The following is a 25,815-nucleotide window of genomic DNA, read 5'->3' as shown; positions in this document are numbered from 1 at the left end:
AACCAGGGGCGGAGGCGGCGGCCAGGGAGGAAGCGGAGGAGGCGGAGGCGGCCGTGGCGTTCACCCGCCCGCTCGCTCGTTCGGTTTCCCCGCCCCCGCCGGCTTAACGCCGCTGAAGGGAGCCGGGTGCGCGCTGCCGCAACCTACCCTCATCCTGGCCGGCGACTGTAGGACCAGACCCACATCCAGACCAATCTCCCTGTCCGCGCGTCTGCAACGCGGGCTCCGCAGGTTACAGGCAGGCGGCCGGGGCGCTTGAAGGTTACCGAGTGCATGAGCGCCTAGCGCCTCCTGCGCTGCCCCGCCCGCCGGCCAGCCGGCCCGTCCGCCCGCTCGCCCGCCAGCCCCTCGGCGCCCGGCGGCGGCGGCGGCGGCGGCGGCGACGGTCGCAGGAAACGCGGTCTCCCTCCCAGGTGCGCGCTTTGCTCCCGGAGCCGCAGAACTCGGCGGCCGCCATGGCGTCCAACATGGACCGGGAGATGATCCTGGCGGATTTTCAGGTGAAGTATCTGGCCCTGTTCCCCTCCCACTTCCAACCTCGTGGGTTTCCGGTGCCACAAGGGTGGCTTCTTCCCAGCGTTTGAGCCCTACAGTGGTGTGTGGTTTAGGCTTTTATACGGTACGTGGGTTTGTATGTGTTTGTTTGTGTGTGTTGTGAGATGTGGAGGAGAGTATAATTTATATACTATCTTGAGTGTGTGTAGAATGTGTAAAGTACGGGTTGAATGGGGTTGGAGGTATTAATGACTTTTGGGTTACTATGTGTGTGATGTTTCCTGTATTATGTAGGGGAACGTGTAGAATTTTGGTTTTAACTGTGGGACCATTAAGTATGGGGTGTTTTGGGTTGTTTCATGAGGAGAGATGTATGGAGTGTGGGCGTGGTGCGTGTGGTGTTATGGGCGTGGTGTATTTATATTATATTAAGGGAAAAGTAAAAAAACAGAATGATGAGATTGGTGAGGGCGGTGGCAATGGGGTACTGAGGCCGTTTTCAAGGAGGCGTAAACATTTGAGACTTTGCTTTATTGGAATCGTTGGAGAGTAAGAAGATAATGAGGAGACAGCTAAGACTGTGTATTCCGGAGTATCACAAGCTTAATAAATTACCCATTCATATTCGCGGATTCCCCTCTCCTACAAACTTGTATTGCTTGGTTAGTGTTTTCTTTTTCAGGAATACTTTAAAGGATAAGTAAAGGCTGTTCTCTTAGTAAACCCAGCTGTAGTGCCACTGACATGTAAGTACCTTAGGGATGCCCTTTGAAAGTAGAGCTGTATGCATTGTGAAAGACTTGGAGCTATAACTAATACCCTGTGAGCTCTACCTTTGCCTTTTGATGTTTGTTGAAGAAATTATTTTAGTGAGATATTTTTAGCCATTTTGGCATCAACTTAGAAGATACTGTCAAGTATAGGCAGACGTTTCCCTCTTTCTTTAACAGTCATCATTGCACAGGGTCTAATACTAGCATAGTAGGTAGTATTTTTCCTTACTGAAATCTTGTTGGGCTTTTCTCTCTCTGTTCCATGAAGTTCCTTATTTTTACGAATTAATGTTCAGATAACCATTTTCTCTGATATACAGGTATTAGGAATATGCATATATCTACTTTGATTAAACCATGACCTCCAAACTAATAAAGGAGGGTCCTTAAAAGTTGACCACTAGATTTTGATGTTTTGTATTTTTAGGATTGGACTGAGGCTTTTTGCCAGCCTAAAATTTTTTAAATTTTTCAGTTAATTAATTTTTTGAGAGATGCACCTGGCCATGTACTCCTAGGCTCAAGTGATCTCTGCCTGCCTTAGCCTCCCAAAGTGCTGGGATTACAAGTGCCACACCCAGCCCTAAGTTTTTCATCATTGTCTTTTTGTTTTGATTTTGTTCTCCAGTTCAATCTCTTATCTAATGTGGACTGCATTGTGTGAAAAAGGACTCTATATTCCTAGGTGTAGTTTTATCGTATTACAAAATTGTGTTCTGATGGCAAAGGCTTTGGCCAACAAAGAGTGTAGTTTTCCCTCATTAAAAACTTTATAAGGTAATTATAGCTTTGTTTTCATTTTACTTAACTTCTTACCTCTAATAACTTGCAGCTGCTTTCTATTATTTTGTGTGTGACAATTATTATGCTTAACTGTTAACCTTATATTAGCTATAGAACAGGAAATTTAGGCTTCTTGTACTCAGGCAAAGTAAGATTTTCCTGACAAGTATCAGGGATTTTGGTTTGGAAATGAAAGTTATCGTTTTGATCACGTTAATAAGATGGGAATAAGTTTTTCTCTTCAGATTAATGGTAATGCTATACACAGTTGTTTGCAAATGGAAAAAATAGAATGGCATCTGCAGTGAATAATTGTTTGCCTAATCGTGTTAATTTTATATTGTCAAATAGGTAAAAGAATGTTATTGATAGAAGAAAAAATTATTTAGGAAACTACACACATTAAACACAGCCATTTGTGTGTTTAGGAACCTGGAGTCCTCTTACCAATGTTGATCTTAGAAAAAATGATTATTTTCCTGTTTTTAATATTATATAAGTTTTTATAGGATTAACTTAAAAGCAAGCATTTATTCAGTTATAAGAAAACCAGGTAATTTATTTTAAGGATAGCAGCTTAAGACTTGGCTTATGGATACTTGGATGACACTGGTTTCTTCTATAACTGGGCAAATCAATTTTCTCACCCAAACGTGAATGTAGTAAAATTACATGTTTATGTCATATGATTATGAGGCTCAGTAATAGTGTGAGAGCTCAATTGTCTTTGTAGAAAAGACATAATTTCCAAATTTGATTAGAATTTGAAAATAAATGTCACATTGTGATCATTGCTAGATACAGTGTCTAAATGTGGAAAAACCTTTGAAAAGGATTTTTGTGTTTTTTTTGACTATTTCAAGTCAATAGAGAAAATAATTCTGTTGAAATCAGTGAAGTGGTGATAAGTAGTGGGTAGAAGATTACAGCACAGACTTAATGGGATAAATTTGGAATATTATAGATGGGTGAATTTATTAGAAAGCAAATATTATTTCAAATTGTCTTCTAAAAAATCCTCCCCAATCTGCTAATGAAAAAAAATAATTGTGGTACAATCCTTACAAAATTTACCATTTTAGCCATTTTAAAGTGTACAGTTCAGTGGCATTAAGTACATTCATAGTAGCTGTGCTACTATCACCACCATCCATCTCCAGAAAGCTTTTCATCTTGTAAACTTATTACCATAGTTACTAAACAGTAACTCCTTGTATCCCTCTCTCTTCAGCCTCTGACAATCACCATCCTATGTTCTATCTCTGAATTTGACTATTCTATTAATAGGTACCTGAGTAGAATCATACAGTATTTGTCCTTTTTTGTGACTGGCTTACTTCACTTAGCAAAATGTGCCCAAGATTCATCCATGTTAGCATGCGTCAGGATTTTATTTCTTTTAAAGACTAAATAATACTCTGTTGTATGGATATACCATATTTTGTTTATTCTTTCACCTTCCATGGACATTTAGGTTGTTTCTACCTTGTAGCTATTGTGAATCATGCTGCTATAAACATTGGTGTACAAATATATGTTCCAGTTTCCGCTTTCAGTTCTTTTGCATATATACCCAGAAGTTAAATTGCTGGATCACATAGTCATTCTATTTTTAATTTTTTGAGAAGCTGTCATATTGCTTTCCATAGTGGCTTCACCACCAAAATTTTGGATGGAGAGAATGTCAGCATCCTGTTTAATAAATTAGTTTTAAAATCAGATCTGAGCAATTGAATTTAGAATTTGGAATAGTCGACCAAAAATTAGTTTACATGTACATAATGTTAACATAGTACACCACCGGTAAAGGAATGACTAGAGTAGTACAACCTACAGTTCTTGCTGGCTAGAGCCAGGAGGGGGTGTAAAGGAATTTCCTGGGTTTAAAAAAACAGGCGGCATTGATGAATCATGAAGTTCCCTCTACTCCCCTTAGTGGTTTTGTAACAAAGAGATACATTCAGGTGAAAGTTTAAAGTCTTTTTGTAACTATAGAATAACTCTTCTTTTTGTAATTGTAGAATTCTTTAACTTTTTTTGAGGTTAGAGAACATAAATCATTTGGTCTGCTTACTTATGTGAAAATAGTTATCCAAACAATTACCAGCTGCTATCAAATAATTTCAATAATATCAGTTACTACTTTTGATCTAGAGTCTTCTTAATCTGTTTTTTTTTTTTTTTTCGGTGATACAGGGTCTCACTCTGTCACCCAGGCTGGAGTACAATGGAGTGATCACTGTGGCTTTGAACTTCTGGGCTCAAGTGATCCTCTCACCTCAGCTTCCTGAGTAGCTGGGACTACAGATGTGTGCCACCATGCCTGCCTAATTAAAAACAAATGTTTAGGCCAAGCATGGTGGCTCACACCTGTAATTTCAGCACTTTGGGAGGCCGAGGTAGGCGAATCACTTGAGGTCAGGAGTTCAAGACCAGCCTGGCCAACATGGTGAAACCCATCTCTACTAAAAACACAAGAAAAAATTAGCCGAGCATGGTGGCTGGTGCCTGTGATCCCAGCTACGGGAGGCTAAGGCAGGAGAAACTCTTGAACCTGGGAGGTGGAGGTTGCAGTGAGCCAAGATCACACCACTACACTCCAGGCTAGGTGACAGAGTGAGACTTTGTTTAAAAAAAAAAAAAAATTCAAAATTGTTTTTTAGAACTAGGGTCTTGCCATGTTGCCCAGGCCGGTCTTGAACTCCTGGCCTTAAGTGATCCTTCTGCCTCAGCCTCCAGAATGCTGAGATTATAGGCGCGAGCCACCACAGCTGGCCTGGTGTTATCTCTTTCTCTATGTTTCTCTGTTGCTGTTAATATAGAGGCAGAGATCATGGCTGTACTCAAGTGAAGAAAGAAAAAGAACAGCTCTCACTAGTAGTAATATTTTGTTTTAGACTTTCTGAGAAACCCTTATCTGCCTTGCTAAAAAGGTATTCTTTCTGAATTACTTCCATTGGTCATAGATTGAGCCCCTTTATTTCTTCTCTAATTTGGCATTGATTTTAATGTTATTTTCGGTTGCGTTTCCTGTACAACACAAATATGCTTTTGTTTTTTTATCCCTGGTCCTTCCAGCTGGTAATACTTTTTGCTGCCTAAATTGCTTTATGAATTTTCTTTTCTTTTTTTTTTTTTTGAGACAGAGTTTTGCTCTTGTTGCCCAGTGGAGTGCAGTGGTGCAGTCTCAGCTCACTGCAACCTCTGCCTCCTGGGTTCAAGTGATTCTCCTGCCTCCACCTCCCAAGTAGCTGTGATTATAGGTGAGCACTACTATGCCTGGCTAATTTTTGTACTTTTAGTAGAGATGGGGTTTCACCATCTTGGCCAGGCTGGTCTCGAAGTCCTGACTTCAGTTGATCCACCTACCTCAGCCTCCCAAAGTGCTGGGATTACAGGCATGAGCCACCTTGCCTGGCTGAATTTTCTTATACTGGGTTATCACCATGGGGCTTTGAAGCTTTCCTTTGCATATGAGCTCCTCTTTGAAGCATGGACTTTTCTGTTGCATGCATACCTATGTTGAGTGACACATAAATAGTTTCTGTCCCTTCATAACATTTTCTCTTTCTAAATGAAGTTGTGAATCCTTCTTCTTTCTTTTTTAGTTTGACCCAAAGAAATATCGTCTACAAAAGACGATACCAGACTGAGCAGAAATGGTATTGATCCAAAAAGACAGGTATCTTTTGTGATGTTTTGGATTAGGGACCAAACTAAGTATCCATGGAACATTATATTTCATTCCTGGGAGCAAGTAATCTTGTTATCTGTCCTTTCTTTCCTTTCTCTTCTGTCCTCTTTATTTATTAGAGAGACACATCATGTTGTTTTAGTATTTGGATCGTAGGTCATTGGGAAAATAAGGTTTTTGCATGTAGAATAAAATTTAATAGTTAGTGGTTAAGGACATGGACTTTGGATTCTCATCACTTGTATTTAAATCACAGCCCAGCCACTGACTCCTCTTGTGTTCTTTGACCAATCACTTCCCACCCCTCTGCCTCAGTTTCCCCATATGAAAAATAAGTCAGTACATGTAAAGTGAGTAGAAAAGGTGTCTGACATGGAAAGTGTTCAACAACTTTTTGCTGTTACTTTTTGACAATTTTAAGGTATATACTTGTTCTCTGTAGGGAACTCTGTCAGAGATCACCTATTTGAAGCGTATCAGTTTTCATTTTGTGGAAATTTAGACCCAGAAAAGAGAAGTGACTTTTACAAGGTTATCAGTTGGTTTGAACGAATTTTTTTTTTTTTTGAAACAGGGTCTTACGTGACCACCCAGGCTGGAGTGCAGTGGTGAGATCTTGGCTCAGTGCAGCCTCCACCTCCCAGGTTCAAGTGATTCTCCTTCCTTAGCCTCTTGAGTAGCTGGGCTTACAGGCACGTGCCACCATACCTAGCTAATTTTTTTTTGTATTTTTAGTAGAGACAGGGTTTCACCATATTGGCCAGGCTGGTCTTGAACTCCTGACCTCAAGTGATCTGCCCGCCTTGGCCTCCCAAAGTGTTGGGATTACAGGTGTGAGCCACTTCGCCCAGCTGAAACAAATATTTTATCCAGGTACACATAAGAGTGTTTAACACCTGCTCTTTAGAAATTTTTCCAAGTGAGGAAACTTACATATAAAACAAATTAACAATGCCTGGCTATCATGTAGTATACCTTTAGGAAAGAAGGAAAGAAGAGAAAGGTGGCACTTTGTCTGTTCCTTGTTTACCACTTAGTGCCGTGCTTCTATGCTCACGGGTGTTCAGAAGCCTTGGAATGAACATAGTGTCTCTAGATTTGCTGAGCATGATTGGGTTGATGCCTGATGTTTGCCTAACAGGTTTTATGGACCTTGTAGATCAGGGGTCAGCAAACTATACCTTGCAGGCCAGCTACTTGTTTTTATAAATGAGGATTGATTGGAACACAGCCATACCCATTCATTTCCCTTTATCTGTGGTTGTTTTCTTGCTACAGTGACAGATGAGTAGTTGAGACAGAGATTTTAATGGCCTACAAGCCTAAACTATTTACTGTCTGGACATTTAAGGTAAAGTTATCTCCTTCCCTGCCTCCCCACCACCCCCAGTACTTTTCTAGGTTTTAGTACATTCAGAGAGCTGAAATGTTTGAATGCCTGCTAGGTAGCAGTATGTGGTTACACCTCTATAAGGGGCAGTTGTTAGAGCACTGTACTTAGGTAGACTGGCTGTAGCTGTTTTTTTTTTTGTTGTTTAGTTTTAGGTTTTCTTGGCAATGGTTCTTTGAGAAAGTCATTTACCCTTTATGGGCTTCCTTTATTAGTCTATAAAATGGTGATCTAGGCCAGGTGTGGTGACTCCCGCCTGTATTCCCAACACTTTGAGAAGCAGAAGTAGGGGATCACTTGAGGCCAGGAGTTTGAAACTAGCCTGGGCAACATAGCAAGATCCTGTCTATACAAAAAATTTTAAAATCAGTTGGGTGTGGTAGAATGTGCCTGTAGTCCTAGCTACTCAGGAGGCTGAGGTGGGAGGATATGATTGCACGACTGCACACCCGCCTTGGTGGGTGACAGAGACCCTGTCTAAAAAAAAAAAAAGAATGGTGATCTATGTGGAGCCATATGTACCTGTATACAGAAGACTGGACTAGGTCAGGTCAAATAGGGTCTGGACAATCACTTGGCAGCAATGGGATTGAGGACACTCAATTGTAATTCAGGTAACTGACCTAGATTAGGGGTGGGGAGATTACAGCTTGAAGGCCAAACCACCACCTTTTTGCTTTTGTAAATAAAGTCATATTAGAATATAGTCATGCATGTTTGTTTACATGTTGTCTCTGGTTATTTTTGTCCTTAATAGCAGAGTTGAGTAGTTGACTGCATGTCCTGCAAAGCCTAAAATATTTACCCTGCTCCTTTTAGGAAAGTTTGCTGATTCTTGATCTAGATCAATGTCTGGAAACATTTTGGTTGTTATACAGCTTCAGGGTGCTACTGGCATTTAGTGCGTAGAAGCAAAGGTTGCTGCTATACATTCTATAATGCACAGGCATCCCTAATAGTAAAGAATTTTCTGGTCCAAAATGTTGACAGTATTGGAAAATCCTGTTTTAAATCAGTGGTTCTCAAACTTTAGTTTACATCAGAATAATTTGGAGGGTTTGTTAAACCACAGAGTTTCTGATTCAGTGAGTCTGATGTAGGATCTGCAAATTTGCATTTTTTACCAGGTTTCCTGGTTATGCTGATGCTTCTGATCCAAGGACTACACTTGAGAATTGCTGAGCTAGATGACTTTTGAAATTCCATCCATTCTTGTGATTCTTTGATTCTGTCATCTTAAGTACTCTTCCATTTCTGTGACTTGGCAAAATGTAGTGTGATATGGGTTGGATGTTTGTCCCCTCCAAATCTTATATTGAAATATGACCTCCAAAGTTGGAGGTGAGTCCTAGAGGTAGGTATTGGATCGTGGGGGTGTTTCCTTCGTAAATGGCCTAGAACCATCCCCTTGGTGATCAGTGAATTCTTGCTCAGTTAGTTCACATGAGATCTGATTGTTTAAAAGAGTCTGGGGCCGAGTGCAGTGTCTCATGCCTGTAATCTCAGCACTTTGGGAGGCCAAGGCAGGTAGATCACTTGAGGTTAGGAGTCTGAGACCAGCCTGGCCAACATGGTAAAACCCTGTCTCTACTAAAAATAGAAAAATTAACCGGGCTTTGTGGCATGCGCCTGTAGTCTCAGCTACTCCAGAGGCTGAGGCATGAGAACCACTTGGGTCTGGGAGGCAGAAGTGTCAGTGAGCTGAAATCATGCCACTGCACTCCAGCCTGGGCACCAGAGCAAGACTCTGTCTCAAAAAATTAAAAATAAAACAAGAGTCTGGGATCTTCACCCTTCTTTCTCTCTCTGGCTCCCTCTCTTACCATGTGAGAGTCCGGCTTGACTGTGAGAGGCCGTCTCCCACTTTGCCTTCCACCATGATTGTAAGCTTCCTGAGGCCCTCACCAGAAGCTAGTAGATGCTGGCACCATGCTTTCTGTATACCTTAAGAACCATGAGCCAATAAACCTCTTTTCTGTGTAAATTACCCAGTAGATGCTGGCACCATGCTTTCTGTATACCTTAAGAACCATGAGCCAATAAACCTCTTTTCTGTGTAAATTACCCAGCCTCAGATTTTTTTTTTTTATAACAACGCAAGAATGGACTAACAATATATTTCAGTATACTGATGATTGATGCTTAGGCTGTTTCATGACTCCATGTTTTTGAATCCTTTTCATTTTTCTTTGGAAAATTTCGATTTCTCTTTTAAAAACCACCTCCTACCTTTTGCTTATAACATTCATACCTTGTACCCAGTTAGGGTTAATAGTTTCTTATGTATTTTGTATGTCTCTCTTCCTATGAGTCTTATGTTAGATTGTTAGTGATCAATTTACATGCTTGTTTCTCCTACTGTCAGCTCTCAGGGAACAACTGTCTGGATCTTAACCATCTGTTCCTACAGTATCTAATAAGAGGTTCTCAGTGACTATTTACTGAAGGAATATTCTTAATTTAGGCTGTTATGGTACAAACAGAATAGAACTGTAAATTTTTACGTATTTTTGATATCTACCATTGAAGCATAATTTTGAATAATAAAATCTGTCATTGGGAAAATAAAGATTTGATTAAATAGAGGGTTATTACTTTAAAGTGACTCATATATAGAGAAGTACAAAACACTTCTGGTCTCATTTAGCTTTTTTTTTTTGAGATAGAGTATTGCTCTGTCACCAGGTCCCAGGCTGGAGTACGGTGGCACAATCTTGGCTCACTGCAACCTCCGCCTCAGCCTCCTGTGTAGTTGGGACTACAGGCGCACGCCACCATGCCCAGCTAATTTTTTTGTATTTTTAGTAGAGACGGGGTTTCACCACGTTGGCCAGGATGGTCTTGATTTCTTGACCTTGTGATTCGCCCGCCTTGGCTTCCCAAAGTTCTGAGATTACAGGCTTGAACCACCGTGCCTGGCCCTCATTTAGCTTTTATTGAGGGGCTCAATAAGATATGATAAAATATAGGCCTTGAGGCCGAGAAGTTTGTAAAATTCTATGTTGCTACTGAATTTGCTGTGTTATTCACTCTTCCTGATTATAATTTCACTCTCAAATGGTTTTTAAGGCAGACATTTTATTTTCAAGTCAAAATTGTTTATGTTAAATCACTAGTTGTTGACTTTAAGGTCAGTTTAAATGAGATAATTTCAAAAAGCAGTCTGGTAGAATTAACAGAATAATTACACCTGACTTTATATTTATTTGTGGTTATGGTGGAATGATAGAGATAGGAAGAATGAGATACCAGGTTGTGGTAAAGAAAGAAGAGTTTTCAGGTTATTTGCATCTTAATGGCTTTCAGGTTGGGTGTGAGTCACCTAGTTTTCGCTTTGCATTTCATCTTGGCTCCCTGGATTCTTTAATAATTAAACTATAATAGAAGAGTGTTATTGAGAAGAAAGCTGCATCTTTTTTGCCCTCCCCATCCTCTTTTTCCCTAAGGGAAAATAGTGGTTGAATTTGTTTTTTAAAGTCAATTTTAGATGTATCCTTTGGCATATAGTTAAAGAGAGTTGGAGACACAATTGAGTATTCTTATTTTAAGTTTAATAGGAAAGGAGTAATAACACTAATTTCTAGCTTTTGATTACTTTGTATATGTCAGGTACTATGCTAGGCTCTTAACATCTAATCTTTACAGTGATCCTTTATTGGGATATAATGATATGATTCTCCATGCATGGTTTCTGTATATCTTCTCAGCAGAGGCACTGAATGCCTTTGTTTCTACCCTTTCAAAGATTTTTGTATTCTGAACAGCCTTTGAAGATAAGAGATAATGTCTTCCTTTGGGGTGAAGTAGGCATAATGTCTCCCTTTGGAGTGAAGGAAGTAGTGGAAATATACTTTCCACTATAAAAGATTTGGGTTTTTTAGGCTGGGAGTTCCTCTTCTGTATGCATTTCACTGCATGTGCAGGTATCACTTGGCCTATTTTGTGTTGCCCTATAGGAAATGGGACTGGAGAACCAGCCAAAGAACGTGCTGATACTTTGGCTATTAATATTGCTGTGAATCATAAAGTTCATTGTGTCTGACCTGGGAGTCAGTGTCTTCTGTCAGCATCCCTGAAACCGGCAGGCTAAGTTGTTAGCTTGCAAGTAGGATAAAACTCAGATCCTTTAGTTTTTAAGTTTTGGCAGCAAGGATGGATGTTGACAGACACATGACATTCTGGAAGAAGAAAGATAAGAGTGTCCTCATAGGTTGGTTAACAGAATTTGAGGGAAGTCCTTGGGAATTGGTAGAAACATGTTGACCAAATTAAGTGGTTCTCTACTTTATTGACTGTTAATAATGAGGTATTAGGGAAGTGATTACAGACTGAATTCCAGGACATAGGTTCAAAGACAGCTGTCTGAACATTTCTCTGGTTGTTGCCAACTCTCGTGTGGATGGTGGAAGTCATTTTTCACCAGTCTGGAGTCACCCTTACATTCTCCCCATTGTAACAACTAGGGAGATGTGTCCTGGTTGGGCAAAAGCTTCTGTTCCCTTTCAGACAAGAGTTATAAATGTACGTGTACCTACACTGAGTGTGAAAGGAGGCAAATTTGTAACTTATGTGGGCAGAAAAGAAAGTTGTTAGAATTTTGCTTTGCCTGAAAGATGGAGTACATAATGTCTTATGGCTCAGTCCTCCTCTGGAGGAAGCTTTAGTTACCACTTCACTGTCTGAAGCAGAGTTGTTGGCTCATTGGCGTCATTAATCCTTAGAGGTTTCACCCTAAACCTGGTCCTGGTTTGCTGATGATTTAGTCAAGCTGAAAGCTTACTATGTCTCCTTGACTTCTAGGGTTGTTCAGCCTCTGTACTAGTTATGCAGACTGATAATGGATGTGATTGCTCTGCTCAACTGGACAGAACTCAAGGCTTTTCTTATAGCTCTGATTGGTACTCTCCTTGATGAGGCTTGTTATATTTCTACTGACCTTTGCCTGTTGCTAATGGCCTAGCTCTTTGGTCTGCCACTTGGAAAGCTATAGACTTAACAAGTTAAAGACAGCTCTCCTTAAAGCTGTGAACTATGAAAACAAATTATACTTGCTGGTCAGACTGTCCGGATCACTCATATAGATGCCCATAGTCAGGGTCTGTCTTCTGATAAAGCCCACTGGAATCAAGCTTCTAATTGAGTGTACACTTCCCAGAGCCATAGTTATTATATTGGATATGATGAATATCAACAATCATAAATTGGACATAAAGCAAAGGACTGTGACACAGAGGGTACCATTATATGCCAGACTTGTGCCTCCTGCTAAAAATTTAACTGTTTGTCACATGATAAGAGAAGCCAGTGGCATGGAATGTGACTGCTGTCTGCTCCTGGCAGGTTGAATACACTGGACCTTTGACCTTCCTATCACAGCCAACTTCCTATCAATGGTGCCTCATTGCTGTTGATGTTTTTTTATGGTTTGATTTTGCTTTTCTATTCTAATCAGCTGGCTCTGGCCACACCGTCGTGACCCTAGAAACCAATCTGCATTATGCTTTTGGCTTTCTGGACTGTAGTGCACCTTTTATCATACAAGCCACTCAGCAAGGAGCTGATTGTCAAGTTTATTGTCAAGTTCATATTTGATGCTTCCATGCTCCCTACTGTTCATAGGCACCTGGTATGTGGATGAACATTGAATATTGGAACAGCTTCTTCGAAAATTGACTCAGTGATTTCTGATTCTACATTCTTCCTCTCCTCTTAATCCACACACCTTACTAAGTAAGCCAGTTTTGTCACTGATTTTAGCTGTCCCCAGAAAGGTATCATCTCATGTTGATCACTCCTGGGTAATGATCAGAATGGAAGGGGTGGGAGGTTATATAGCCCTATTTTGAGCATTCAGGATTCCACCCTGACCAATTTTAGGCATGATGTTTCTTTTTTCCCCCTAGTAACAACCCGAGGCCAGCCTGGTTGATATGTGTCTTCTACGTGGCAGCTAGGCCAAAAGATGACTTAAGGAATTCAGACTTAATTCTTGTTCAGTTACCTGGATTCTCTTGTTGCATTGATATTGTTCTAGGTCATCAGGATAGAGACTATTTGGTTGAGTATATTGCTTGCTGAGTCCCTGTATGGTGGACAATGGGGGCCATAATGGGTGCCTGTAGGTTTTATACAAATTCCTTTGATCCTCTTGCACCTGACATTTCCAGATGAAAGGTCTGGGTGTTGTGAGTAAAAGATGATTGGGAAAAAGGTGACGTTATAGCTACTGAATGGGACATGCTAATTTTGTGGGAATGGACAGAGAGCAACAATCCTGACACTTGGGGGAGGGAACACCTTAGACCCCAGGAGGTTTGGAGAAGGGAAAGACATTCATGTTCCTTCTCTTTCAGAATCACCCTTGAAGCCTTCTTCATAAAGGAAAACATTCTAGTGCACCTCCTCCAAAGTGCTGTAAGCACAGTAAGTTTAGCTGACTGCTAGGTCTGCCATCCCTCATGGCTCTGATCACGATTTGTCATTTCCCATAACCTTACTTGAAAATCTACTAGAAACAGCAGTGGTTGGCTCCAGATCCTGTGCCTTCCATGCAAAACACCTGTGAATGCTTCTTTACTCCTAACTCAGAGATTCTGTGCAGGCAGATTTTGGCCATCTAGATTATGGCCTGGACAAATGGGACAGATTGGACTGACTGCCATCATTCAGTCCTTTCAAAAATGAGGACTAGACTTAATGTTTTGGACTGAACTGGATGGGAACCCTGTGTTGGGACACAAGTTGACAATGCCTCCTTGACTGATGTAGGTCCTCCTTGGAAAGACCCGGTGATTCTAGACAACCTTTCCTTTTCCCGATGTACCATGTGTGTCCTTGGGACTGTACTTCTTTTGTGTAAGCCAGATATTAGCTTATCTCCCTCCTACAAACATGGACCTTCCTCTACCTTTGAATGTTTAAGGAAACACTGTTAAATCTTGTAGCCCTTAGATAACTGTGGAGATCTCTCTAAAATGAGGCCATCCTTGCTTACTTGGGGAAGCTTCCTGGAATGATGACTGATTTGTTATTTAGGCACACTCTGTGAACAATTATCTCTATGAGAGGAATCATTCAATTAGACTAGGCAGTGCAAAATTCATTCCTGAATTTTTAACTGAAGTAATCAGTGTCAACACCTTGGCACTGGAAGGCATTAAGATCAGCCTCAATTTACTGACCAGAGTTGTTATGGATGATAAAATTGCCCTGGACTTTTTTCTTGTGAGCCAAGGCAGAGTCTGTGCGATTACTAATACATCTTATTGTTCCTAGATTAATACCTTAGGCCAAATGGAAAGGTCAATACAGAAAGCCACTTGGCTTTCTGAGGTAGGCCCTGATGGCTTATGGGATTTCATTATCTTATTTGGGTGTGGGATTCAAAGAAACATGGTTGAAATCAATTCTGAAAATTGACCTCATCCTGCTGCTTGGGGTCTTGTTGATAGTAGCCTTAATTAAATGATGTATGATACCAATTGATCAGATTTAGTTAAAGCCTCTGTCTGTTGGATTAATCAGAGTGCCTGACAGAGTGGCATACTTGTGAGAAAATTTATCAGCTGCCAAGATGGTTAGAAATGAGAAGTAGATGTTGTTGGGACACAGTTCTCTATGTCTTGCACGTTTCTACACATCTTATGAATAGGGGACTGATTGTTCTAGATTTTCTTCTCAAGAATGTTATATTGCTACCAGACTAGACAGCATTTCCCCAAAGCACTGGTTGCTTACACCCTGAACGTAAAGATACTTTCTCCCTCCACAGCAAAGGTCAGGTATGCTTACAGTCCATTATAAAAGATTCACATTCCCTAAGCTTAGGGTTCCTCTTCTGTAAATGCAATCCACCGTGTGTGCAGATGCCACCTAGTCTGCTCTCTGTCACCCTGTGGGAAATTGGCCTTGGAAATTGGTGTGAAAATTGCTGATACTCTGTAAAAAGAAAAAAAAGAAAAAAAACTAAAACTCTGGCTACCATTATTGCTGTGAGGAATAAAGTGCTTCGTCCTTGACCCAGGAGTTCTGTATCTTTCTCCTGGCCAAGTTGTTAGCTTGCCAGTAAGTAGGGCGGATTCTTAGCTTTTTTGCAGTTCTTACCGCCTTGCAAGGTAGGTAATTCCTCATTCTGCAGATTGATCTTAGAGATAGTTATTATAATAACTACAACTAACATTTACAGAACATTTCATTCCCTTCTCTTCCTTTTCCCCTCCCCTTCTCTTCCTTAAAATACAGTGTAGTTTACAACAAAGTTCACATGTAATGTGGTACAGTGGCACCATCATGGCTTACTACACCTGGCTAATTTTGTGTACACACACACACACACACACACACACACACACACACACACACACACACCTTTTGTAGAGACAGGGTTTTACTATGTTGCCCAGGCTGGTCTCGAACTCCTGGATTCCGGTGATCTGCCCACCTTGGCCTCCCTAAGTACTGGCATTATAGGTATGAGCCACTGCATCCGGCCTGAACATTTTCTTTCTGCTGGGCTCTGTGGTAACTGTTTCATTTGCATTAGCTCCTCTAATTGTTATATGTCATCTAATTTGTAATAGCCATTGTTAGTATTTCCATGTAAAGGTGAGAATATGGATGCGTAAAGAGGTTAAGTAATTATCTAATGTCAGATAGTGAATAACAAGACTGGGAATGGAACTCAGGTTTGTTTGACTACAAAGTAAAATATGTGTATGATCTTATATATCCACATTTTCTCAAATGGATATGCTGGGCAGTACTTAGCAATTTACTGGAATAATACAAAAAGAAATATGTGGTTTTAAAAATATTTTAAAATATTTTCACGAAGTGTATATAAAATTTTACATGGATTTTAAATAGAAAATGAGATTTCAAAGAAGTTGTAAGGCGATAGCTTGCTTCTCTTTGGGCCCAATGGGGGAACATCTTTCCCTCCAATGAGGGAACATATTTCCCTTCTATTGTTATGACCATGGCTGTGGAAAAATTTAATAAGTACTGCACTTTGCCACATTGTCTTTTATAAAGCAAATCCAAATGCATCCAAGCTGGGCTCAGTGGCTCATGCCTGTAATCCCAGCACTTTGGAAGCCAAGGTGGGAGGATCGATTGAGCCCAGGATTTCAGTATTGCCTAGGCAATATAGTGAGATCTTGTCTCTACAAAAAACTTGAAAAATTAGCTGAGGCCTGGAGCAGTGTCTCATGCTTGTAATCTCAGCACTTTGTGAGGCCAGGGTGAGTGGATCACTTGAGGTCAGGAGTTTGAGACCAGCCTGGCCAACATGGTGAAACCCCGTCTCTGCCAAAGAAAGAAAATACAAAAATTAGCCGGGCATGGTGGCTGGCACCTTAGTCTCAGCTACTCGGAAGGCTGAGGCACAAGAATCACTTGGACTCAGGAGGCGGAGGTTGCAATGAGCCGAGATGGAACTGCTGCACTCCATCCTGGGCAACAGAGTGAGCCCTGTCTCAAAAATAAATAAATAAATATGGGTGAGGGGGAGGGAGGCAGCAAATCACACTGCCATGAATGCACCTATGCAACAACTTTGCATGTTTTTCACATGTACCCCAAAACCTAAAATGCAATAAAAAAAAAAAATTAAAATAAATAAATAAATAAATACATACATACATACATACATACATACATAATAAAACAAATAAGCTGAGTGTGGCAGCACACACCTGTAGTCCCAGGTATTCAAGAAGCTGAGGTGGGTGGATTGCTTGAGGCTGGGAGGTAGAAGTTGCAGTGAGTCAAGATTATACCACTGCACTCTAGCCTGAGTGACAGAGTGAGACTCTGTCTTAAGAAAAGAAAAAGCAAAAAAAAAAACCCAGACTGCATCCAAGTATTTTTTGATTCCCTCTTTTTCTTTATTCTTTAAAGAAGATTTTTTTTTTAATTCTTTTATCCTATTGTAGCTTTGTGGCACACAAAAAGAGAGGACAGTGTAGTTTTTCTGGTGTCCCTGGATTGACTAAGGCTAGTGGAGAGATGGAAAAACAAAATCTTCCAAAAAAACGAGAGCTTATTGACTGCTTATTTTGAAGCTGTGTGTGACAATGATTGCTACTGAGATTATGTAGTTACTAGTATTTTTACATCACTTTTACATTTATCAGTGCCTGTACATTACTTTCATTTTTAAAATTATTTTTTGAAAGTAGTGAAAGTACCTGTAAATAATTACATTAAATTATATACATCTATATCAATGCTAAGTAATTTGCTTAATCTTTCTGGGAGTACTGTCAGTTTTGGGTATATTCTCAATGTCCTAGTAGTAGAACGTAAAACAAAAGTAATGGTGTAGACAAGGCATGTTGGCTCATGTCTATAATCCCAGCACTTTGGGAAGCAGAGGCAGAATTGCTTGAGGCCAGCGAGGTGTTTGATAACAGCCTGGACAACATATTGAGACCCCATCTCTACAAAATGAACAAATGAACAAGAACAACAACAACAAGAAGAACAAAAACATAATGGTATAGTGGCAAAAGTTGATACATATGAACTTTGTTGTAAACTACATTGTATTTTAGAAGAGTAAAATAATGCTTGCTGATTACTTTGGAATAACATAGTAAAAATACTTTGCCAGTGCTGACTGGATAAATATTTGATGATATGAAATAATTTCTTTTTAAAGTCTGGTAATATACTTATTGGGTTTTGTTTAAGAAAAGAAGTCTTGCAGCTGGGCATGGTGGCTCCATGCCTGTAATCCCAGCGATTTGGGATGCCAGTGTGGGCAGATTCCTTGAGCTCAGGAGTTTGAGACCAGCCTAGGCAACATGGTGAAACCCCATCTCTACAAAAAAATACAAAAATTAGCCAAGTGTGGTGGTGTGTCCCTTTAGTTCCAGCTACTTGGGAGGCTGAGGCACGAGAATCGCTTGAACCCATGAGGCAGTGGTTGCAGTAAGCCGAGATTGTGCCACTCCATTCCAGCCTGCGTGACAGAGTGAGACCTTGTCTTAAAGAAAAAAAAAAGAAAATAAAAAAGTACTTTTAGAGACATACTGTAATACTTATGGGTGAAATGATATATCTAGAATTTATTTCAAAATGACCTTCAATAAATGTGATTCACCACATAAACAGAATTAAAAACAAAAACCATATGATCATTTCAATAGATGCAGAAAAAGCTTTCAATAAAATATACCATCATTTCATGATAAAAACCTTTCACTGACTGGGCATGGAAGGAACAAACCTTAAAAATAATAAGAGCCATCTATGACAAACCCACAGCCAACATCTTACTTAATGGACAAAAACTGAGACCATTCCCCTTGAGAACCGGGACAAGACAAAGATGCCTACTCTCACCACTCCTATTCATCATAGTACTGGTCATAGTACATAGTCCTAGCTAGAGCAGGCATTCAAATAGGAAATGAAGAAGACAAACTATACCTAGAAAACCCTAAGGTCTCTGCCAAAGTTCCTGGAACTGATAAACAATTTTAGCAAGGTTTCAGGATGTAAAATCAATGTACAAAAATCCAGTAGCATTTCTATATACCAGTAATGCCCAGGCTTAGAGTCAAACCAAGAACACAATCCCATTTACAATAGTCACAAAGAGTATGAAATACCTAGGAATACAGCTAACCAAGGACATGAAAAATCTCTACAAGGAGAACTACAAAACGCTATTGAGCCTCGCCTGTCAAGGAAAGTACACCCCGAGCGGTCAGGCTGGGGCTGCTGTCAGCGAGTCCCTCTTCATCTTTAAGCATGCCTGTTAGGCAGAGGTGTTCCCAGGCTGCCCACAACGCTCCAGGCCCCACCCCCTCCCACACTCTCTTGAAGAGGGGGCCTCCTCCTCCCCGGGGTTCCAGGCCTGCTTGCCTGCACTCTTGCCTACCTCATGACGGTGGTGTGTGGTGGCATTTGTAAATGCTAACTCCATCGCCCGTTCCAGCACACTGCCAATAAATAGCTGTTTGAGGGGAGGAAAAAACAAAAAAATGTTGTTGAAAGAAATCAGAGTTGAAACAAATAAATTGAAAAACATTTCATGCTTATGCATTGGAAGAATGAATAACATTAAAATAGCCATACTCTCCAGAGCAGTTTATACGTTCAATGCTATTCCTATCAAACTACCAAGATTATTTTTAACAAAACTACAAAAAACTATTTTAAAATTCACATAGAAGCAAAAAAGGGTCCAAATAGCTAAAGCATTCCTAAGCAAAAGAACAAAATGGGAGGCATTACACCACCCAACTTCAGACTATGCTATAAGGATCTAGTAACCAAAACAGCATGGTACTGGTACAAAAACAGACACATAAACCAATGGAACAGAATAGAAAACTCAGAAATAAAGTTGCACTTCTACAACTGTGATCTTTGACAAGGCTGACAAAAACAATGAGGAGAGAACCCCTTATTCAGTAAATGGTGCTGAGATAACTAGTTGTATATGGAAGGATGAAACTAGACCCTTACCTTTCACCATATATGAGAATTAACTCAAGATGGATTAAAGATTTAAATGAAAGCCCTCAAACTGGAAAAATCCTAGTAGAAGAAACCTAGGAAATGTCCTTCTTGTCATTGGCCTTGGCAAAGAATTTTTGGTTAAGTCCCCAAAAGTAATCGCAAACAAAACAAAAATTGACAAGTGGGACCTCATTAAATTAAAGAGCTTCTGGACAGCAAAAGAAACTATCAACAGGGTAAACAGAGAACCTACAGAATGGGAGAAAATATTTGCAAATCTATGCAGATTGTGTGTATTTATAGCAGAGCCATAGCATTTCCAGGGGATGGATCCTGGGGGTACCCTGAGTTAATGTGGATACAGAGTCATCTTTTGATGAAAGGGTGCTGGGGACATACATAGCTGGTCCTAGGACTCAGTTTCATATGCATTCCTACTGAGTTTTTAGAAGACCTTTATGAAGGTAGCAGCAAGGAGCTCGCTGCTGGCCAGGGAATATCTGTCTTGCAGTTGCTATTTGTTACCCACAGGAAATATATGAAACTGTAGAGTCCTGGCTCTTAGTTATTTTTCACAATTGCTATAGTAATGTCAGATAGGATGTTCTGAGCTTACCTAAGCAGGCATTTACTCAGAATATTCTTAGGGATATGATGAGAATTGTGGTCAGAGAAAGGACATGGGTATATCATGGAGTTTTGTTGGTATAAGCAATTGTGCCTAATAAAAAAAAGTGTCTTTAATTCTTATTGTTTTAAATCAGTATGTACTGAGGGTATGCCACACATTAATTTATTCAACAGATATTTATATGACTTCACATTGTCTTGTGATGCAAAGATGTAAGGAATACAGAGAAATACATATTACCTGACATGATTTTTATTCATGTTTTCACTCACTTGACAAAAATTTATCAAATACGTGCTCTGTGGCAGGCATTATACTAGGTGAATAGGGATTAGGAAGAGGAGGAAGAGATACAAAAATTAAGATGGGGCATTGTGCTTAAAATCCTCATAAATAAATAATATAGTGCAGAGTAACAATGAAGGAATACAGGACTTGGTTCCAGTGGTTAAAATGGATATACTCATGTAGTACTTGAATAATATTAGATATAGGACAAAATACAGCTAACACTCAGATCAGAATACAACTAACTGCTGGTAAAACCACGAGAATCGTGTGGTACAGAGTGCCAGGGCTGAAATCCCTTTTCTTTCTTTCCTCATGTCCATCTTTTGCTTGCAAACTTTTGGTAAGTAGGGAATCACTACTTTGTAAGGCAGCTAATAAAATTTTACCTCTTTGTAACTTACTGATTTACTCCAGACCTATACAGAATCTGTCCCCCTCGTATTAAGGCAACTATGTTAGCATTAACTCTTATCTGAGTCCTAATTTTTCAGTTCTTTCCACCACTCTTACTACTTAGCTCCTTTTCTCTGAATGTGCTTGTCTGTTAATGAAACACTTCAAAAGAAGAGATCAAGAATGAATACAGTATTCTAAAAGAGATTTGGAATACAGAAGAATGGCCTTTCCCCTAGTTGTGTACATGGTATTACTATTAATGCGCAATGTAATACTAATACCTTACAATTTTGACACATATTGAGTAGGTGGTAACATAAAGATCCCATCTGAGTAAGGCATACCTCCCTCATCTTAAAGTCAGTCATATTAATTTCTCCAGTTCAGTGAAGAACTTTGTCAACTTGAATTTTTCTACCTGCTCTTAAGTCATCTCTCTAGGAATTTCTGTAGGAGAAAATAAGTTTTCTGCTACATTTCCTTTGGCTTCTGCATCTCTCTCTTTGGACTGACTCCCTCTTCTCAACCTGTTTCCAGGTTAAAAACTTGCCAAGCTTCTCCCGGTGTAAAAATACCTTTCACTGATCCTATGTTTTATTCTAGATGATTTCGTATTTCTCTCTCTTTCCCTCCGTATTTCTCTTCAGCATTAATGTACATTAAGAGTCTGTCCTGTCCCCTTCTCCTTTCCACCCTACCTCATCCTATATGGTTTCCAAATAAGCATCCTTTCTTTGGTTTTCACTAGTCTGAAAGCAGCAGCCTCATTTCTGTCCTCTTTTGAATTCCATATTAAATTGCTTACATAGAATGGGGGGTCAAGGTCACTGGCAGGCTAACAAAGGTCCTTGTGATTTGGCCTTATATACCCTATACCTTGTGCTGTAGTAATGCTTTATTACTTGTAATTTTCTTGAACTTATGTCATTTTGTGTCTCTGCTTTTGTCAGTTTTCCTCTCAGTTTTGCCTGACTCTGTCTTTGTAGACTGATGTGTAGGCATTTTTATCTCCTGTGAAGGCTTCTCTGACAGTTACTTCCTCCTCTGTATTTCTCATTCTTCTTCTTTTTTTAAAAAAAAATCTGCAATACTCATAAGTATTTCTCATTCTTGTATATCCATCTGTCATTACAGTTATCACATTATTTGGTAATTATCTATTTGTCTTTCTAACTAATTTGTGAGTTCTTTACAGCCAGGAGCTATGTCTTATTTGTTTTGCTATTTCGGGTGCCTAGCATGCTTCCTGGCACATAGTGTGTTCTTACTGAATATTAAATTGAACTGAACTAGTTAATCTTGAGCTTGTTGAAATAAGAAGGCAAAGATATGATTGGGTCTTTGGATCTTGATTTTGTCATCAGAATGTAGCTGTTTTAGCTTTGCGTCATTTTATATATAAATGAACATTAGTTTGTTAACACTGTCTGAGTGTTCTGAGATTTGAGACTGTGTCATATTCATCTCTGTATTACTAGTACCTAATACATTGCCTAGTAAATGTCACAGTGTCAGTACTTACTGAAATGGGGCAAATGAAGTTGAAATCAGATGTAAGCATTCATGCTGCAAATATACCATATCAGTAGTAGCATTCATAATTACTTGTGTATATTAGCTTTAAGAATAAATCAGGTCAGGCACGGTGGCTCATGCCTGTAATCCCAGCACTTTGGGAGGCCGAGACAGGAAGATCTCTTGAGGTCAGGAGTTGGAGACAGCCTGGCCAGCATGATGAAACCCCATCTCTACTAAAAATAAAAAAAATTAGCTGGGGACGTGGTGGTGGGTGCTTGTAATCCCAGCTACTTGGGAGGCTGAGGCATAAGAATTGCTTGAACCCGGCAGGCGGAGGATGCAGTGAGGTGATACTCTGCTACTGCATTCCAGTGCCTGTGTGACAGAGTGAGACTCCATCTCAAAAAAAAGAAAAAAGAGTAAATCAGGCCAGGAGTGGTGACTCATGCCTGTACTTCCAACACTTTGGGAGGCTAAGGCAGGAGTTTGAGACCAGCCTGGGAAATATATGTTATATTCTTGACATGCTAGTCAAATTATCCATCATAATGAATTCATGGTGATTTCTAATAATCATCCTTCCTAGAAAAAAATGTATAGGCCAACATTTTAATCAAAATTTTGGCATGAATTAATGGCAGTGTACAAAGTTTGTAATTATCTTAATTTTTCTGTTTTTCCCTGTTTTGAAATTCTACCATTTGTCCTATTTTTAAAAATTCCCAAAGATTTCTTGTTGGTTATATGGATTTTGTTGCCACATTTTTCAGTACCTTTGCAGTTAGTTGGTGTAAGACATAAATTTACAAATTGAAGAAGCTTAGTGAATACCAAGTAGGTTTAATACAAAGAAAATCACATGTAGGAACATCATAATCAAACTGCTGAAAACCAAAGATAAAGAGAAAATTCTTAAAACCATCCAGAGGAGGGGGAAAAGCATTCATGAACAGAACAATGACAAGAGTGATAGCTAATGTCTAATCAGAAACAGTGGAATCCAGACTTTATTTCAACACTTGAAAGTGTTGAAAGAAAAAAAATCAACAAAAAAACAATAGACTTTTATATTCAGCAAAATTATCCTTCAAAACTGAAAGTGAAGACTTTAACAAAATTTTTTAAGTTACTTATTAATTATTATTTTTGAAACAGGATCTCACTTTGTCACCCAGGCTGGAGTGCAGTGGTGTGAACATGGCTCATTGCAGCCTTAATCTCCTGGACTCACATGATCCTTCTACTTGAGCTTCTTGTGAAGCTGGGACCACAGGTGTACACCACCATGCTTGGCTAATTAAAAAGGTTTTTTTTGTAGAGACAGAGTCTCACTTTATTGCCCAGGCTGGTCTTGAACTCCTGGGCTCAAGTGATCCTCCTGCCTTGGGCTCCCAAAGTACTGGAATAATAGGCACCAGCCACTGTACCTGGCTGAGCCATTGTTATATGATAAAATATGAGAAGATCTGTTGCCCACAGACCTGCATATTATAAAAAATTATAAAGAAATTTCTTTAGGTTGTAGAGGAATTGTATCAGATGGAAATATGGATCTATGGAAGACATGAAGAACACTGAAAATTGCATACATATGGATAAGTATTTAAAACATAATATGTAGAAGTAAAATATGTGACAACAGTAGCAGAAAGGAAAGAAGTAAATGGACTTCTTTTGTTAGGTTCTTACATTATATGGAGTGTGGTAATATTAATTCAAGGTATACTGGTAAGTTCTGGATGCATATTGTAATTCTGAGAACAACCACTAATAAACAGAAGAAATATAGTTAAAAAGTCAATAGAAGAGATAAAATGGATTACTAAAAATGTGGTGGTACAGTTTGGCTGTGTCACCACCCAAATCTCAACTTGAATTGTATCTCCCAGAATAACCACATGTTGTGGGAGGGACCCAGGGGGAGGTAATTGAATCATGGGGCCTGGTCTTTTTCTTGCTATTCTTGTGAAAGTGAGTAAGTCTCACAAGATCTGATGGGTTTATCAGGGGTTTCTGCTTTTGCTTCCTCATTTTTCTCCTGCCGCTGCCATGTAAGAAGTACCTTTTGCCTCCTGCCATGATTCTGAGGCCTCCCCAGCCAATTTAACCTCTTTTTGTTCCCTGTTTTGGGTGTGTCTTTATCAGCAGCTTGAAAACAAACTAATACAGTAAATTGGTACCAGTACAGTGGTGTGTTGCCGAAAAGATACCTGAAAATTTGGAAGCAGTGTTGGAACTGGGCAACAGGCAGTGGTTGGAACAATTTGAAGGGCTCAGAAGACAGGAAAATATGGGGAAGTTTGGAACCTTCTAGAGACTTGTCGAATGGCTTTGAGAAAACTACTGTTAATGATATGAACAATAAGGTCTAGGCTTAGCTGATCTCAGATGGAGATGAGGAACTTGTTGGGAACTGGAGCAAAGGCGACTCTTGTTATGTTTTAGCAAAGAAACCGGTGGCATTTTGCCCCTGTCCTAGAGATTTATGGAACTTTGAACTTGAGGGAGATGATTTAGGGTATCTGGCTGAAGACATTTCTAAGCAGCGAAGCATTCAAAAGGTGACTTGGGTACGGTTAAAAGCATTCCGTTTTAAAAGGGAAACAGCATAAAAGTTCAGAAAATTTGCAGCCTGATGCAGTAGAAAAGAAAAACCCATTTTTTGAGGAGAAATTCAAGTTGGCTGCAGAAATTTGCATAAGTAGCAAGGAGCCTAATATTAATACTCAAGACCATAGGGAAAATGTCTCCAGGTCATGTCAGAAACCTTCATGGCAGCCCCTCCCATCACAGGCCTGGAGGCCCAGGAGGAAAAAGTGGTTTCGTGGGCTGAGCCTAGGCGTACTGTGTGTAGCCTAGGGACTTGCCCTGTGTTCCAGCCACTCCAGCCATGGCTGAAAGGGGCCAACATACAGCTCGGCCTGTGGCTTCAGAAGGTGGAAGCCCCAAGCCTTGACAGCTTTTACGTGGTGTTGAGCCTGCAGGTGCACAGAAGTCAAGAATTGAGGTTTAGGAACCTCTGCCTAGATTTCAGAAGATGTATGGAAACACCTGGATGCCCTGGCAAAAGTTTGCTGCAGGGGCAGGGACCTTATGGAGAACCTCTGCTAGGGCAGTACAGATGGGAAATGTGGGGTTGGAGCTCCCCCACAGAGTCCTTGCTGGGGCACTGCCTAGTGCAGCTGTGACAAGAGGGCCACCGTCCTCCAGACCCCAGAATTGCAGATCCACTGACAGCTTGCACCCTGTGTCTGGAAAAGCTGCAGACACTCTATGCCAGCTCATGAAAGCAACCAGGAGGGAAGCTGTACCCTGCAAAGCCACAGGGGCAGAGCTGCCCAAGACTATGGGAACCCACCTTTTGCATCAG

The 25,815-nt window shown here is 40.1% G+C and overlaps 1 protein-coding gene across 1 annotated transcript in view; it reads left to right on the top strand.

Moving 5' to 3' along the window:
- Nucleotides 1-25,815, top strand: part of FAF1 (Fas associated factor 1) — a 535,243-nt gene continuing 509,428 nt past the window's right edge. The window contains exon 1 of the mRNA XM_012434603.3: nt 1-500. Coding sequence (XP_012290026.1) covers nt 456-500 — 45 coding nt within the window. The 5' untranslated portion in view covers nt 1-455. The remainder of the gene's footprint in view (nt 501-25,815) is intronic.

This window comes from Aotus nancymaae, unplaced genomic scaffold (assembly GCF_030222135.1).
Source record: "Aotus nancymaae isolate 86718 unplaced genomic scaffold, 86718_ANA_hifiasm-v0.15.2.pri h1tg000007l, whole genome shotgun sequence".
In the NCBI taxonomy this organism is placed as follows: Eukaryota; Metazoa; Chordata; class Mammalia; order Primates; family Aotidae; genus Aotus; species Aotus nancymaae.
The sequence above is the reverse complement of the archived record's forward strand: the minus strand, read 5'-3'. Positions and strand labels throughout refer to the sequence as shown.